The sequence below is a fragment of the Notamacropus eugenii genome, chromosome 4 (genome assembly GCF_028372415.1).
Source record: "Notamacropus eugenii isolate mMacEug1 chromosome 4, mMacEug1.pri_v2, whole genome shotgun sequence".
In the NCBI taxonomy this organism is placed as follows: Eukaryota; Metazoa; Chordata; class Mammalia; order Diprotodontia; family Macropodidae; genus Notamacropus; species Notamacropus eugenii.
In genome coordinates, this window is record NC_092875.1 from 66,519,828 (window position 1) to 66,537,184 (window position 17,357).

At 37.4% G+C, this 17,357-nt stretch overlaps 1 protein-coding gene and 1 pseudogene across 1 annotated transcript in view; both read right to left on the minus strand.

The window, feature by feature from the left end:
- UPF1 (UPF1 RNA helicase and ATPase) overlaps positions 1–17,357 on the minus strand; it is a 56,349-nt gene that overhangs the window by 20,628 nt on the left and 18,364 nt on the right. Inside the window, exons 2-8 of the mRNA XM_072601605.1 lie at positions 15,956–16,098; positions 13,017–13,106; positions 10,636–10,803; positions 9,385–9,565; positions 2,099–2,260; positions 664–748; positions 301–399 (exon numbers count right to left, since the gene is read on the minus strand). Coding sequence (XP_072457706.1) covers positions 301–399; positions 664–748; positions 2,099–2,260; positions 9,385–9,565; positions 10,636–10,803; positions 13,017–13,106; positions 15,956–16,098 — 928 coding nt within the window. The remainder of the gene's footprint in view (positions 1–300; positions 400–663; positions 749–2,098; positions 2,261–9,384; positions 9,566–10,635; positions 10,804–13,016; positions 13,107–15,955; positions 16,099–17,357) is intronic.
- On the minus strand, positions 2,267–3,962 carry LOC140498699 (NADH dehydrogenase [ubiquinone] 1 alpha subcomplex subunit 7 pseudogene; annotated as a pseudogene).

The following is a 17,357-nucleotide window of genomic DNA, read 5'->3' on the forward strand; positions in this document are numbered from 1 at the left end:
CTTCCATGGGGATTGAATCCATGTCTCTAGGTACATTAGCATCTCATTCTGATCAAATGAGACAGTCTGCAGTAAGCCACAGATCTCTGGGTACATTAATAGGCAAGCTCAGAAGGGTCAGGTGACTTGCTCAAAGTCACATAGCTAGCAGAGCACAGAGGCAGGGAACCCAGGATCTCCAGACCTTGTGCTCATCCATTCCATTATACATATCAACACTGGCTTTCTTTCACTTACATGAATGAATCACCTTCTACTGCCCTGTCATGAGATATTTTCTGGACAGTTTAAAAAGGATACTATCTGGGACTTTAATGACATGGCCAATTCCCTTCCACAGTGGGGCGAGGTCACCTTTATAGCGAAGGCAGATTTCATCTCCCTGCATAAGGCGCATATCTTCAAGGGAAAACAGAGAGGGGAAGAAATTAAAAGCAATTAATGTCTCAACATGGCAGGTTGGTATCCCAGTCAAATTTTAGGTTGCAGATGTTGAACTAGGCTTTTATATACATATATACATAGATACAGATATAGATATATTTACACACACACACACACACACACACACACACATATATATTTTATAGCTACTTAAGAGTCACAGAAATTTTAAAAACTCAGAATCACCTCTCAACCAAATTATGACTAAATCCTCATTACCAGAGTCAGTCTTGGGCAATGTGAAGTAAGCGATTCTCTTCTTGTTGAGGCCCAGGTCCCATCTGACTGTGATGTTATCTTGGGTCTAGTTATAACAAAAACAAGATTTCCCTGTTCATCTTCAAAACTTGTGAATTATTATTACAAACCTAGAAGCTCTCAACTACATTCTACCATACTATTATTATAATTCACCGAATCACCGTAATTTCTTAAACAAGTATTTGTTGAGCCAGGAACTATGCTAAGTCCTTTACAATTATTATCTCACTGGGTCCACACAGCACCCTGGGAGACAGGTGCTGTTATTATCCCCATTTTACAGATAAGAGCATGGAGACATACAGAAATGAAGTGACTTCTCAGGGTCACACTGCTAGTCAGGACCTGAGGCCAGATTTGTCCAGCACTTTAGCCAGGGTGCCACCTGCCTCTAAGTCACCTGCAATGATTTTTGAAAAGTTTCAAATGTCAAAAGTCAGGGAAATGGCACCTGACAGGGTGCCAAAGTCTTAAAAAAAACCCCAAAAACCAAAATGCCTTCAGTAGCTCTATACGAAAGGCTGCTGACTCTAACTTATAAACATTTCATAGACATCTGGAGGAAAACATCTGCTACATGTATTAAGTATGAGTACAGCTAGAGGAAGAAGATTATAAGAGAAGGGAGTAAAGGGCAGAACCAATGCAAATTCTGAGAGGACTTACGTTTTCCAATTAATTCCTAAAAACACTACCTTACATGTCAAAAGAACTTTACTATCATTTAACCCTCAACAATCCTATGAGATAGGCAATACAAGTATTATTATTTCCATTTTGTAAAGTAATTGGCCCAAGGTCACATAGCTAATAAACAGAGGAGACCAGAATCTCAGGCATTCGGACTTCAAGTCCACAGTTCTTTCGGCTGCTCTCTAAAAACCAGTGACAATACGTGCTCTTATCCAAGAGGCAAGACCTTTAATAACTTGATTGCCAACAACGGGACACCTCTGGTCAAACCATACTGAGTTTCTTTGCAAGAATAATGTTTCTCCCAAAAGAGAATCCTTCCGTAAGAGCTTCTTTTTAAAATACTGATTCTGTAAAAAGTTGAAGAACAGGGTTGCCTAATGCCTTCTCCCAAACTTCTTCAAACTCTTCTCTCACCTTTCTGGTTCTGACTCAGCCTTGCCTTTAGTAGTGTGATCCTGAAAAGTTCTTACTACTACTAAAAAGTTAGTTCAAATAAACCAAATTAAAAATCATAAACTCCAAATTACCTACAATTTGTTATCTATGGATATATATTTAACAAAGTCAATGGGCTATTTGCTTCCATGTTTCTTTTTGGTCTCTTTGTGGTGCCTTTTCTAAAGACAAAACCTGGCTTACAACAAACCAAATGCTATTAAGCCTATTCCAACACCAATCATTATTTCACACAAATTACCTGGGATTCTTTAAGTTTCTTATCATAATCTGCTTCCAGTTTAACAAGTGGGCCAAATATATTTTGATACTGGTAAGCATCCTCATAGCGCAGCAAGACATGCTGTGGCTCCTCATCAACACCTGGCTTTTCCAGATCTTCAAGAGTTGCTGAAGGATTTTCCTGGGAGGAGAATCAATCAATCATCATCATCATATTTATGTGGCTGCTCAGGTTTACAGTGTGGGTTTTCTCCTAACAGCCCTATGAAGATGCTTATCTACATGATGCCAGATGTAAAAACAGATGCAGAGAGGTCCAAGACCTACTTGACCAGAATCACACAGCTAGCTAACAGGGGCTGGAGTCAGGTTTCAAACTCATGACTCTCCATCAGGTTCTGTTCTCTTTTCATCCTCGGAATCAAACACAAGCATTTAATGACTTAACTAAATGAATCAATGCATTGGCAGTGGAAACAAAAATGCCTTCTCATATACAACTCAGTGCTGTATCTGCAGGTGGACCCCCAGAACAGAAAATTGACAGGACAGTTATTTAAAAATAAAAACTCCTTGAACAAACATTATAGCAAAGACTGTTAGATAATGAACTAGTCTTTTTTCTTCAGTGTATTTATCATGTATTAGGACATATTTCTCCCCCACCCCCAAGATAAAATATCATGATGTAATGTTCGCTATATTAGGACATATTTCTCCCCTACCCCCAATATCATGATATAATATTTGCTATATGATCCTCCATGATGCCCTTGCAGCTGAAGCTGGTACCTTCAAGTCAGTTCCTTAAAACACAATCTCTCAGCATCTGCATGTCTATCTTCCCACGTTCATTTGATAAATATGGTTCATCCTTTGACAGTTCCCACTTTTTCAAGGGGGATTCTGGTATCACTGGCTTTTTCCAAGAAGCTGTCATAGCCTCATCTGAGCTCTTACCAGGAAGATCAGACTCCAAAACTTTCACAGTGATCATTTATGATTGAAGGAGGAGAGGTTTGCCGACTTCCATCACAAATACAATAGTAATTGTTTGAAAACTTATAGCTAGGGCCTACTGGCAGTTTAGGAGGTGGCTGAGTTCTCTATCTCCTGGTAATGTAACTGCAACTTAGCTTGAAGATTATGCCCGGAGGCCAAATTCTGAAGCCACTGGGAATGCCATCTTGAATCTGGGCTGAAGGACCTGGACTATATTCTTTATAGAGAATTTAATCTTTTTTTTTTTTTTTTGGCACATGAATCCTATGCTTAAACTTTCCTAATGACAGCAAGCCATAAAACTTTAATCAAAAGAGAAGAATATGAAAGTCTCTCAGTCATTATGATGATGTAAAAGCCCAAAGGAACCACACATGGAGTCACAATGTCCTGGGTTTAAATGCTCCCATTGCTACATGTGAACTAAGGCAGGTCATTTTCTGTCCCTGGGCCTTGATCTTGTCACTTGGAATGAGAAAACTGAGCTGTACATTATAGGGACCCGCATGAGAAGTTGAATTATTACACACATGCTGAATTATTCATCTTAATTGTTACTGGGTGGTAAACTACTCTCAGAAGCAACACACTCTCTCGAGGCAGCACTATAAAGAATCATAAGACTGAAGGTGGAAGAGCCTTAGACCACAGACTGCCAAAGATGAATAAGCACCCAGAGATCTAGCCAAAATGCACAGATATCTTAAGTGATTTTCTTCAACATTCATTTTCACTTCAGTCACTTTCTCCAATTAGTTTCTCAGGAGTTAATGAAATACCAATATTGTGAATTATAAAGTTATCCCAGGTTATAAGGAAAGAGCGTTAATTTAGTATCTGGAACATACTGCCTCCACCTTAGAGCACCCTTTCTCTCTCATGGTCATTTCCTTTTCTTTACGAAATGTCAATAACCAGATCTTCTTGTATGGCTGACAGAAAAGCCATGAGTAGAATCTATAAAAATGGACAAAGTTATCTTGTCTTGTTTTTATTTGGATACAAATGAATTCAGCTTTGACAAGTTATCTAACTAGTACTCCAAAAAGCTAGATCTTCTACCATTCAGGAACAGGAACAATCAAATACAGACCCTTGACCTGAATCATTTCCAAGTTAGTTTCAGGAGATCTTTGACTCTAGAACCAACCTTGACATGGTGAATTACACAGCATGGGCATCTGCCAAGTAGGAATTACAAAGAACACCGATTGTTTCCGTGAAAAGACACTGAGCAGTTGTCATGAATTTTGAACTCTTACATCATTAATCAAGTGGCACTCTCTTTGTTAAATAAGAAAACCTTCCCATCTCTAAGGGTAGTACATTCTAGGTATAGAGGAAAATCATAATCTTTTAATTTCCACCTCACAGTCAAAAAGCTCTAAACGGTTATTTTCCCAGCATCCATCTTTCACTCTAATTAATTTACTATATTGGACAATGTGCCATTTTTATTCTCACTTAATAAGCACCCTGAAAATCTGATATCTTGATTTTCAATCATACTCATAAATTTAACATTTCATAACCTGATACACTAATTCAAAATTCTAACCAAGGGAGTCTTAGAAGAACTTTTATTAAAAATCAATTTTAAGCCAATCTAGACCCATGATCTATGTCAAGTGATTTACTAAAAGTTATGATCCTCAAGGGGCTTATGACTATAAGGTGGAAAGACCTCACAGGTCTAGCCTAAGCTTCCTAATGCATGAATCTTAAGATCCCAATAATAAAACATGCCTCATAAAAGGTCATCCAGATACTTTTAACTGAAAGCTCCCAATGAAGAGGAGGAATTCACTGAAGCAATCAAGTACTTCTTATTTGGACATATAGAAAAACCATATATGGAAAACACAAACACAAAAATGAGCAAAAATTTTACAACAGGCTCCAGCCATGATCTAGGCCAAGGGTTCTTAACCAGGGTAAAAGAATTTGAGTGGGAAAAAAGAACTGTATCTTCCTTTTCATTAACCTCTGCAAGAAATTTAGAATTTTATTCTTCAGTATTATGAATATAACTCTGAAAAGGAGTCCTTAATACATAAAAAAGGTTAAGAACCCCATGATTTAGCCCATTATTTCACCTGGAAATAATTATACTAAGGAATAATGTGCACGTCAGAGTGTCATTGCTCTCCACAACGTCAACTTCAAAAAGCTGGGCACATACTTTTAAAAATATTCCCTGCTTTGCTTACTATTCCATTTCAACCCTCTGTTAAATACCATTACACAGAAGTGAACAAACATTACCTGCCTACTACATGCAAGGTGTTAAGGACAAAAACAACGTTGTTGTCAAGGGATTTATACCGTTTAAGAGAAACTATGCATAAGGATAAGCAAACTACAAGGCAGAGTAATGGCAGGACAAAGGTGGGATCAGTAGCACGTATGGGAAATAGTGGGAGAAAGCTAGAAAGATGTTTTATGAGAGATCTTGGATGCTCTAGTGAATTTCTAATTTATTTGGTGAAAGCATTAAATGTTTCTAAGTAAGGAAGGGATATGAGCAGTACATATATAAGATAGTTGGTCAGTGGCATGAAAAATAGATTGAAGAATAAATACGGAGACAGGAAGTCCACTTAAGAGAGTATTTTAGACAAAGGGAAAAAACCTGAAATAGGATGATGACAAGAAAAAGAAGATGAATTCAAGAACTTTAAGAAGGTAGAATTAATAAGACCTGGCAACTGATTAGATAACGAGTCAAAATTGATTGTGACTTTGTATCTTTGCAAATATATATGAAGCTCTATAAATGAAACTTATTTCATATCTGTTGATGATTTTTCCCTTCCCTTTTTAGAATTTTACTCCAAAAATCAGGGGAGGGGGAAGAAGAGAGAACGAAATGAGAGGAAGAAGGTCAAGGTTTATGTAGTAAGATTGAGTTCATTAAATAGACAAAGAACAGACACTGAAGAGGCCTACTGACTATAATCAAATGAGAGAAATTAGACAGAATGGAAGAAAAATTCATTTTCCACCCAATAGTGGGAGAAGGGAAAATAAACATGAAAACACATACCCACACACCTTCCTTAGTCTCCCCAGCTGCTAGTGCCTCTGCTCTGTCTATATATCTAGTATTTGCTTAGGTATATACAAGTTGTCTTTCCCTACTGGAATGTGAGTTCCCTGAAACAGGGACAATTTTTGCCTTTCTTTATATCCTCAAGACCTTACAGCACAATGCCTGGCACTAAGTACATGATTAACAAATGTTTAGGGGACTATTATGTGCCAGGCACTAAAGAGACAAAAAAATTTAACAATCCCTACTCTAAAGGAGACTAATATTACAAGTTGCTATAACTTTGATATTCTGTCCTAATGGTTTGCATCATCAAGAAATGTGTTAAAAATAGAACTGAAAGAAGTGAAGAGGTCATCTACTCTTAACCTCTCAACTCCTACCCCCAATAATTTAATTTAATAATGCTCTAGGCAAGCCAATTTTGTGACTGGCTTTTCTAAGTTCAAATAGAACCACTTAGCCTGTGGCTCAGTCTAGTTGCAAAGAAAGAACAGGGAAAAGCAAAATGAACAGTAAGAAAAAGTCAGATAGAGTCACACAGAACAGATATTATAGGTATCATATTTGTAGTCCAATACACTTAGGTGCGCCGTAAAAAATAGGCAGATCCCTAGTTATCACTAAGTTGCTACTGACAGTATTTTATCTTTTTTTTTTTTTGGTCAGGTCAATCAGGCTCATAGAGTTTTAAGAATGAAAAAGGAATCATTGTACAATACAGTCCACAACTGCTGCATGAATCTTCTTTATAAACCTGGCAAGTGATAATTCACTCTCTGCTTAAAAATCTCCATCAAAAGAATGAAATTCACCCCAGAGGCAGGCATTTTTCTTTTTTGGACAGCTCTCTCTGTTAAGAATGTCTTCTTTTCTACTGAGATGAAATTTGCTTCTCTATAATTTTTATTCCTTAGTCTGAGTTTTCTCTCTTGGGCCCAAGTAGATTTAGTTAGCTCCCTTGATTTGTAAGTACTTGTGGCAGGCAGTGGGGATTCAAAACCAAAAGTACCCTCATGGCACTTACAATTTAGGTAGGGGTGATAACATGTACCTATATAAATGTGTACAAAATAAATCCAAAATAATCTGGGGGATGGTAATAGTTTCTGGAGAATGGGAGATCAGGAAAGGCTTTATGCAGAATGGGCCACTGAGCTACTTCCTTCTTATGGAAAAAAGGAATTCCATGAGGTAGCAGTGAGGAGAGAACTCACTCAAGAGGGACAGTCAGTATACAGGCAGAGAGTTGGGAAAGGGAGAATCATCTTTGAAGAAGGGACCAGTTTGGTTAAATCTTGGTGTGACAGAGCAAATAATTTCCAATGAAGCTAGAAATGTGAACTGAGGCCAGGATGCAAAGGGCTTTAAAAGCTAAATGTAGTTCTTATTTTATCCTCAAGGTAATAGGGAGCCAAAGGAGTCAATAGAGTAGTGGAATTCTATGGTCATATCTGCACTTTAGGAATTTGCTTTGACAGTACTGTGTAGGTGGACAATAGCCTAGAGCGGGAAGAGATTTCACAGAGGAGGCCAAATAGAAAAGCACTGAAAAAACCTAGGCAAGATGGTGGCTGTGTAAAGGAAGAGATTGAATAAGAGAGATGGTAAGGAGGTAGAAACGGCAAGGCTTAAAAAATGACTGGAATTAATTATTTCATTAAAGATAATGACAATGAGACAACATAACAAATTTGTGGAAATCAGAGAAAACAGTACGCTAGGAAAGATGTATATCTCTAAACACACCAATAAAAGAAAGAGCAAATCAATGAATTGGGCATGTAACTAAAAAATAAGAAAAGCGATAAAAAGAGGAAGTGTGAGGAGTCAAGCCAAGATTACAAAGCTAGGAGAGTGGAAGGATAGTGGTATCTTTGATAGAAATGGAGAAGTCTGGAAGAGGGTGGCTGGGGTGAGGAATGGGGCAGGGAGTGCAGACAGAGGGACAAAGAGGTGAATTCTGTTTTGGACAGTTTCAATCTGTCTTTGGAATAAGAAATCTCAAAGGTCTAATAGGCAATTGGTGATCTAGAACTGAAGCCTAAAGATGAAGCAGAGCTGACACTTAGGGGAGAGACTATAGCTGAATAAATAGACCTATGAGTCAATTCAATAGAAATGATTATATATACAGGAAAGGGCATAGGATAGAACCTTGAGGAATACCCAGTTAGGGAATATGACATGGGTGATAAGCCAGGGAAAAAAGAATCAGGAGTTGGTTTGAGACGATATAGTAGGATCTGGTGAAGGGTTTTCTGGTTTGTTTTAAAAGGATGGAGGACATTTAGATATGTTTCAAGGCAGTAGAAACGATATCTATGTGTGCACACATATCATATGCATCTATATGTGTATATATGTATACACACAAACACAGGAAGGGATGACTGAGGTTGCAATCTGCTAAAGACAGGGGAAAATGGATTAAATGAAGAAAGGTTAAGGACACCTGTGGAGGCAGAGGTTGTTCTCTGCAAGAAGAGCTATCTTACTGTCCAAAATAAGAGGAAAGGAGGAGAGGGTGGGGGATCATCACTGGGTTTTGAAATGAAGAAATGAGGAGAGAAGCTCAGGTTGAATGGCCTCAAATTTCTCAATATAGAGGTGAGGTCCTCAGGCAAGGTAAAGAGGGAGTGGGGAAAGTGGGAGGTTTGAATTCTCAATTGAAATCATCTCAATTTAATGCTGCTTTGACTGGCACAAAATTCAAATAACAAGGACAATGCACTAGTTTATCAAATACTTGTAGTTTGAAGAGAGAGGGTTTGGCATTATTTCTGTGGGAAGTCAGATAGGGAATCAATTAGGGAGGAATTACAAGGATTGCCTTGATGCAGTGAGAGTCCACTGAAGCTAGATCACATGGATTTAGTTTACCCAGTCAGCAGAACTGTGTCACTTCCTCTGGCTCCATTTATGTTCTTTCCTATAACAACACTTCAAATATCCAAAATCAGCAACGATATCACCTTAAGCCTTGTCTTCTACAGGTTACGCATCTTCAATGACTTCATATAATTCGTAAGAAAGTGTCATCTATCTTAACTGTAAAAGCCCTTTCTGAAATTGTAGCACCCAGAACTGAATACTCCAAACATTGACTGACCAGGCCAGAAAACACATGAAATTCCTGGAGAGACTGAACAGTGCACAAGTAATCAGGAAGGAATTTATCCCTCAATGTGTGTAACTAAAGCATAAAATGTGCCATAGAAGTCACTTTAGGTCTTTTGAGAATATCGTACCTTCCAAAGTTCCTCCAGTTTGTTGATTTGCTGAGCTGTGATCTGCCGTGCTCTCAGTTGCTCCTGCTCAGAAGGAATCTTTACCAGCCAGGAAAGAAAGCAGCGATCTTGGATCAGAGGTTGCCACTGGGAGCTGTCCCAATTGATATCCTTTAAGCTGCTCTGACTGGCACAGGGTTGCCTACAAAATCCACATTACCAGGACAATGCATTAGTTTGTCAAATGTTAGTAGTTAATCAAACAGGTTAAAAATAGAACCTTGCCTACCATCTGTGCGCTTTGACCAAAAGTTGGCCTTACTGTTACCTAAAATCTAAAGTTACTTTTTACAATTTGAGATGAAATTTCCTAGCACACTTGAATTTTTTATTTTTCAAGTCACGAGAAGACTTAAAATTTTACGGAAACATTTCTGAGATTGGCCAAGACAGTTCATTCTACTTCTTCATTGTGAACAACTCAAAAAAGGGAGCTGAGGGGGGAGTGAAAGAATCTCACAGATGAATAAAGACTCAAGAGTAGAGACTTTTAACTCAAGCCAACTTTTACACAGAAAAAAAAAGCTGACCAAATTCATAAAATCCATCTATATCCAATGTAACATGATGCTCAGTACTGAGGGAAATAAAAGAATAAACAAGGTGTAGTGCCTACCATCCTCAAGAAGCTTATTATGGCTGGATGGAGAGAAGACTAAACTTTTTCTGAAGCAAAAAATACAAATCTCTAAGAAACCATATCTAAACCTTTCCTTTTACTCAGTGTCCCTTTCCACAAGGCATGGCAAAGCTCACTATATAGGACTAAATTTCATTTGTTTGTGAGCAGGGCTCCTGACCACTCATCAGCCCAGGTTGCTCTCTAAGACTAAGCTGCAGAGAAATGGATGAACTGTGTCAGTGGAAGGAAGTTTCTTTCATAGGTATAATCTTGCCCCCCACTCCCTAACTGTGACAGTTTAAGTACTATACTAGGGGCCCCGAAGAGAATGAAAACAATTCCTATCCTGGTGAAGCTCACAATCTTACATAAAGAAAGAAAAGGGTGACATGAGATAAGTTACCTAGATAGATCCAAAAACTATAAAGTAGCTATACAGAAGAACAGAATATAACTGCATTGACTAAGGCCAAAATTGTGATGAAGTCCTATGAATCAACAGGGAAATTGACATTAATAGAGGAGCTGCAGACTTTAGAAGAATTGGGGATCTTCTAACAAAGAAAGGCCTGACAAAGTCATTCTCTTACCTGCAGAGGAGCACCACCACCGAATCAGCTTTGGCGGGTATGAAGCCCAGGAGAAACACATTTCGACACCCACAATTATAACACTCCAACACCGTCTCCCCTAGTGGCCCATCTTTGTGGAGAGTAACCTCTTTGCATTTTGCTCTTACAAGGTGATTTACAATGTGGCTGAAATCAGGAAAGAATAAGGCGTGGTTGAAAACCAAGAACAAACAAAAGAGTTGATCACTTCTAATTTTCCCACTTAGAAATGAAATAATCATGGTCAATTAGCAGATACTCAAGAACACCTCACTCATCTTAACATCACTGGAGAATGAGTTATTCCATATAACAATTATCCAGTACTTCAGATACCTGAAGCTTTAAAAAGGATTTACAATTAAAAAAATAAAAATCTTTCTAAAAATGTTATTTTACCTTAAATGCCAATGAGAATACATATATATATATATATATATATATATACACATACAAAAATATAAAAAACCCATTACTTACACACACACACCCCTCCTCTTTTAAGAACATTATATTGCTCAAATGCCCTTAGGAACTAAGGAAGGTGGTTATTTGTCCTGACTTTTATAATCCCATGGCTGCTTTTTTACAGTTAGTCTATCCCTAATTACTTCTTACTGCTGTGGTGTTTTGTTTTGAATTACTCACTAAGGAACTAGATAACCAAACTTGTTAGGACCAGGTGTCAGCTAAGAGTTAAGAGGCTCTGAATGAGAGCCTGTATGGTTTTTCCATGGTAAAAGAATATAAGCTTTAAAAGTAAGTGGTCTTTTTAACATCTGCCTTGACTGCTCATGGGTCACTTTTTTTTGCTTGTATCCAATTGCTCATTGTGTTTTTCTAAGAGTGAAGATCAACAGATAAATGACTTGAAGATAAAATTTGGTGTCTCACTGTACTGGTTAGTGAAAATGCTTTAGAAATGGGATGCAGACTATTTTGGCTAGTCAGAGTACCCCTTTTCTTGAAAATCTTCCTCAAATATCAGTTGTTTCTCTCGATCGGAGTGTGATTATACAGTACTATAGCTGTAGAAAGTACAGAAAGCTAGACATAATGAATGTAAACTTTTCCCAGGAATATGTCAAAAGTTGATAGGATTTTGTGATATCAGGTTTTTTGGTTCCCAGGTCCCTCTTTCCTCAAAGTAAATTGCAAAAGAAAAATTTAGCTCATAGGTTAATTTCTGGATATGTAAGATTTAAGATGAAAAAGAAGGGGTTAAGCATTTATACAGAACCTACTATGTGCCAGGCACTTTACAAATACTATCTTATTTCATCATCACAACAACTCTGGGAAGCAGGTGCTACTATTTTCCCCATTTTACAGTTGAGGAAACTGAAGCAGACCGAGGCAATGACTTCATCAGGGTCATACAACTAATCTGAGGCCAAACTAAATTCAGGTCTTCTTACAGCTATCTCTTTTTTATTCAGCTGCTTCACCATGAAAGGCATTATGTTATAGTGGGAAAAACACTGACCACAGATCCTCAGTTGGAAGACTTCCACTCAAGTGCCACTTTATCCCCTTGCTAGCTGAATTCTCAGTCTATTTCCACATTTATAGAATCAGGATAATAAGCTTTTGCACTATTTACTGTATTTTATGGATGAGAACGAAATGCACAGCAAAAGGCTAAATCCTGAGAAGTATTAAGATCGTTGTATTTTCTTTGTAGAAGAAAATCCAAAATGAACAGCAACTCTGGAATTTAATAGCACCTTAAATTTTAAGGTTATAGTCTATGGCTGTACAACTCTGAGTTTAAGTATTAGATAAGACTCTCATTATCATCCCCCCAAAATAAGTAATCTAATCACATTTGATACTACTGTTAAGTGTGGATGCTCCATAGAAAACTAAAACATAGTACTTTCTAGTGAATGTGATTGAATTTTTCTTTGATGGACCCAAATATGGTCATTACAAAAATCAGAAATGCCTTGAGGAAAAAAGGACTTCTGTTGTAAAGGCTCAAACTGATATCCCAGTCATTATTTTCTCTGGAAGCACAATATTCTCTTACTGTATTTCAATGTTAAAGGCAGAAACCTTAAGATAAAACTAGCATGCTAAAAACTCATCTTGCAAAAAAGCATAAATAAAACTAAGAAGAAAATTAAGTCAACCATACTTGCAAAATAAAAACAAGCACAAAAAATAAATCAAGAGTAAATATATAAAGGCATTCACATAACACCATCTGTTTTAAGTTAAACCAGACATACAGGAGAACCAAAAGGCCAGGTTTGGTAATGTAATTTTCTGTTCTCTTCCACTTCCATGGTCCCATCATTTCCATACAATTCTAAACACAAGCCTAATGAATGACCATGCATTATCTGATGAGTTACCTGCCAGAAGTATTTCCACGTCCATTACAAAACCATTTCTTGCTGGTATTGCAGTAAACCACACAAGCCGGGTCATGGATGCCACAGTAACTAAGAAAGGAAACACGTCACCAAAGTTAAAAATCCAGGAAGGTTTGCTGTCTGCTTTTAATTTAACATGATATAAAGGTCTTTACTTTTATATCATTTAAAGTTTTTCATCAAGTAACTTCAAGTAAGCTAATCCCAGGAACAAAATTAAATTCATTAACAGCAGAGGCTTAAGCCCTGAAAATTCAAGACAGAAATATTAGGAGGACTGTAGGGAATTACTCTGTAATGGGAAACAATTTAAGTTCAAACCACTTTTTACTGAGTTTGACAGAACTGTGGATGGATGCCAGCTGAAACCATTACTGTGTCTTCTAAATTCACTTTGGCAAATAGATATCCCCCCCTCAATTCTAAGCAATGAAAGTCTAATATCCAAGGTTATAGTTACTACCACTTATTTTTCTTTTAGTTTCAACCCTTTATAACTCAGGTAACAAATCTTCAATTTGAAGAAGAGAGAGAATACATTCTATTACTGGCAGAATAAGATAGGGACTTGGATCCATGATTTCACTGGCAGAGGCAATGGAATGAAGAAAAATCCTCAATGATGAGAAAAATTCCACTATTCATATTAGCTTGGCACTTTCTCTAGTCTTAGGTTGATGACTTGGCTCAGAGTTATGAAACCAACATATGGCAGAGGCAGCACCTGAATTTAAGTATTCTTAGTTTTCAAGCCAGCTCTCCATGTACCATGTTATCTGGAAATCACATTGGACTGAGAAGACTGAGATTCTTCCAGTCCCAGTATTAAAAACGAGGCAGCTACTCTGAGTCAGTAGGATGTGAGTTTAAACACGCTGGGCTAAGCAGCCTCTCCGTTTCCTCAGTTTCCTCTCTAAAATGGAGATAATAACAATAGCATCTATTTCCCAAGGTTACTGTGAAAATCATGAGATAACAAACATAAAGCATTCAGTAAACCAGAGTGAACTCTTTTTTTTTTTTACTGTTAATGGACGATGAAAGTAGGACAGTTATTCCCCTTCTTTGGGCAGCAGTTTTCTTATCTAAGGAGAAAGAACGTAGAAGGTCTCCCCTATCTGACTGTACAAGCTTTATTTTACAATCTCTTCCAAATTACAGTCCATGGTCCAACTGCTCTCCAGGGTATGTGTATTAAAATGTCAATTTTACCTTGAGTCAACTGTCATCTCAATACAACAATGTATTCCCACTTCCAACGCTCTGTGCTACGCTAAATGGTAAGGAATGATTTCCTTGTTTACACAGTACTTTAAGGTTTACAAAGCACCTTCCATATAACAACCTTGGGAAGTATATGCTGTAAGCAGTATCCTCTCCATTTTACATATAGAGAAACTGAAGCTCAGGTCAAGTGACAAGTCCAGTGCTCTCCTACTTTATCGCACTTGATCCCCAGTCTACTAGCAGTGCCTGCAGATCTAAGCTTCATTTAATAAGTGCCTGAAGATCTAAGCGTCATTCAGTAAGAATCAAGGACAAGTCCTTCTGTTAAAAGCTCTCTTATTTGTACTATGAGCTTGTGAAGAATTTAAAACAGAGCAAAGCATCCTGCTCTACGTTAGTTAAGCTTGATGAGAAAATCTCCAGGCCAAAGGTAAACGTTACGCTGCCTAAAAATTTTTATCAGGGCTACTCTGACACTTACTTATTCGCTGTACCTACTTTACTCAAGGTTAATTTCAGGCTCAGAAAAAGGAGACTCCCAAAGACCAAAATGTTAAAAAGGCCAAATTAAATGTTAAGTATGCACTGAGGAGAAGGAGAGGATATGGGAAACAATAGGTGTAAGTACAATGGAAAAACAAAAAAACCCCATAAGAACCCAAAGAGACTTGGGTTCTTGTTGTCTCTCTCTTCCTAAACATATTCTCCATGCTCAACTTATGGTGACCTCTAGGAACCCCATATTTGGAATGCTCTCCTCCCTCCCAACCTCTGACTCTCAGAATCCTCCGAAGTCATGTTACTCTGTATTTATCTTGTAGGTTCTGACTTGAACATTTCTCTCCCATCATAAAGTATGCTCTGATGGGAGGGATTTTTTCAGGCCTTTTCTTTGTATCTCCAGCACTAGAACAGACTGATTTAGAATCAGTTCTTAATAAGTGCTTGTTGATGGACTGATTTTACTTTTGGCCCAGGAAGTGACTAGCTACATGGTCTTAGGCAGGTTCATGTTTCTGTGTCTTAATTTCTTACTTGTAAAATTATAGGGTAGAATTATATAAAGTCTCCTTCTGGCTGACATTCTCAATTCTAAAGTCTCTTATAGATCTAACATTCTATGGCTTTTAAAAAAATGCATATGCAATTTAATACCTCAGATTCTGAAAATGTATGTAAATAAATCCCTCTTTAAACCCATTGCAAAAGTTCATCATTTTCAAAAATTCCAATGACAAGCCCTTTGCTCTGATTTTATCCATCAATCCAGGTTTTCACTGATGAAAGCAGGTTAAAATGTACATTAAGGGAAGCCCTGATGGGAAAAAGAAGTCACAGAAGGGACAGTCTGTGCTCTGTCTGGAAGTATGCAGGGACAGTTCAATCTTATCAAGATTCATAGGTTGGTGTGAACTGAAGGCAAGTTGGTGGCTAGTGACAATATCTTCTCTTCTTACTGTCTTAATGTCTGCCGTACAAACCCAACAAGTTGGCAAGTGCCCGAGGGATGGGGCTGCATGGTTTTATGTAACACAGGCAATGTCACAGTCCAAGGTTTTAATTCAGGCTTTGAATAGGAAGTGGCACCTGGGAAAACACCTCACCACCATCTTCTCTTAACACTATGGCAAATGCCAATATCTGGGGCTTGTCATTCCTACAGGATTTGGAACAGAAGTTTTTTTTTTTACCTGCAAGCATGAACAGGGAGATCCTTTGTATAGTAAGTATCTTCTTCATCTTCTTCAAAATTCAGTTCAGCCAACAGCTGGCTAGTTTTAGCTACACTGTCATCCACAGCACCATTCTGCAGGATACCATCAGGCCCATTAACCTAAGTCAAAAAGTCAGTTGAAAAGTTTATTCTAAAAAATGTGTTTTTTTTTTAATAACTACACAGTGTACTGTTTTTCCAAAGGTAGGAAGAATGTGTTACAGCTTAATTTCCATGTTAAGTCTTAGAACTATTTTACCTTGAAACAATATTGCTTGAGTCAGTTTTCATACATTATTTTTCACTACTAAGTCCACTGGACTTAGTATTTATTACTCATTTTTCACATATACTTCTATCTGGACACGACAATTATTTCCACAGCTTATGATTGTTTCAAAGAGGAAACCCCCCTCAAAAAAACCAGGGTTATGTAAAGCAGAAACAAGGATGGCTTAAAAAAACCCACAGACTACATTCTTGCAATTGTCACTTGAGCATGTGAAAAAGAACAAGGAAAATAATTTTGAACATTTTCCATAAACTTCTCAAAGTTTAATTAGCCATTAGAACACATGAATTTAAATGTTACATACTACAAATATGGGAGAACAGACAAACTGAATATTATGTAAAGTGTGCCTACCCATCATTCTTCCAATTTGTTCTTGGTCTTATTTTTAAAGAACCTCAGCTAAAAATGGTACAAAAACTTTGAGATGGGATATACTTCTACTCAAAACCTTTCAATGATTTTCTATTCTCTACCAAATAAAGTTCAAACTCCTCAGGTTGACAATAGAGATCTCTTTGGTTCTGTCCTTCTTCTTTATCCAAATTCAACTAACCACTCCATCCTCCCTTGCCGCAGTGCACTTCCTACCTCTATGGATGCTAACATACCTAGTCTTAGAATGTCTCTTTTCATCTCTTTCTGATGAAATACTAGTCACCCTTCAAGATCTTATGAAGCTGATCATACAAACTAATCTATAAAGTTTCAAATAGCATTTACAATAAGATCAAGAATTCACATAAGAAAAGCACTAATTAGATTGCATCACATAAGAACAAGAATATATTTAATATATTTATCCCATGTTATGAATCATCTTATTAAAAATGCTCACCTCCACCCTTTCCACAATGACTTTCAACCTTTCTTCATAACTAAACAATCAAAATTTCCAACTTAATTGAAACAAACAATCTCTAATTACAAGTCTCCTCCCTCTGACACAAAGTTCACATTCTCTTCTTTAGTCAACCCCAAACAGTCTAAGATGGCATGGTACAGCAAAAATGATGGATCTAATACCAGACCAGATCTAATACAAAGACCAGAGTTCTAGTTCCAGTTTCACTATAACCTAAGCATG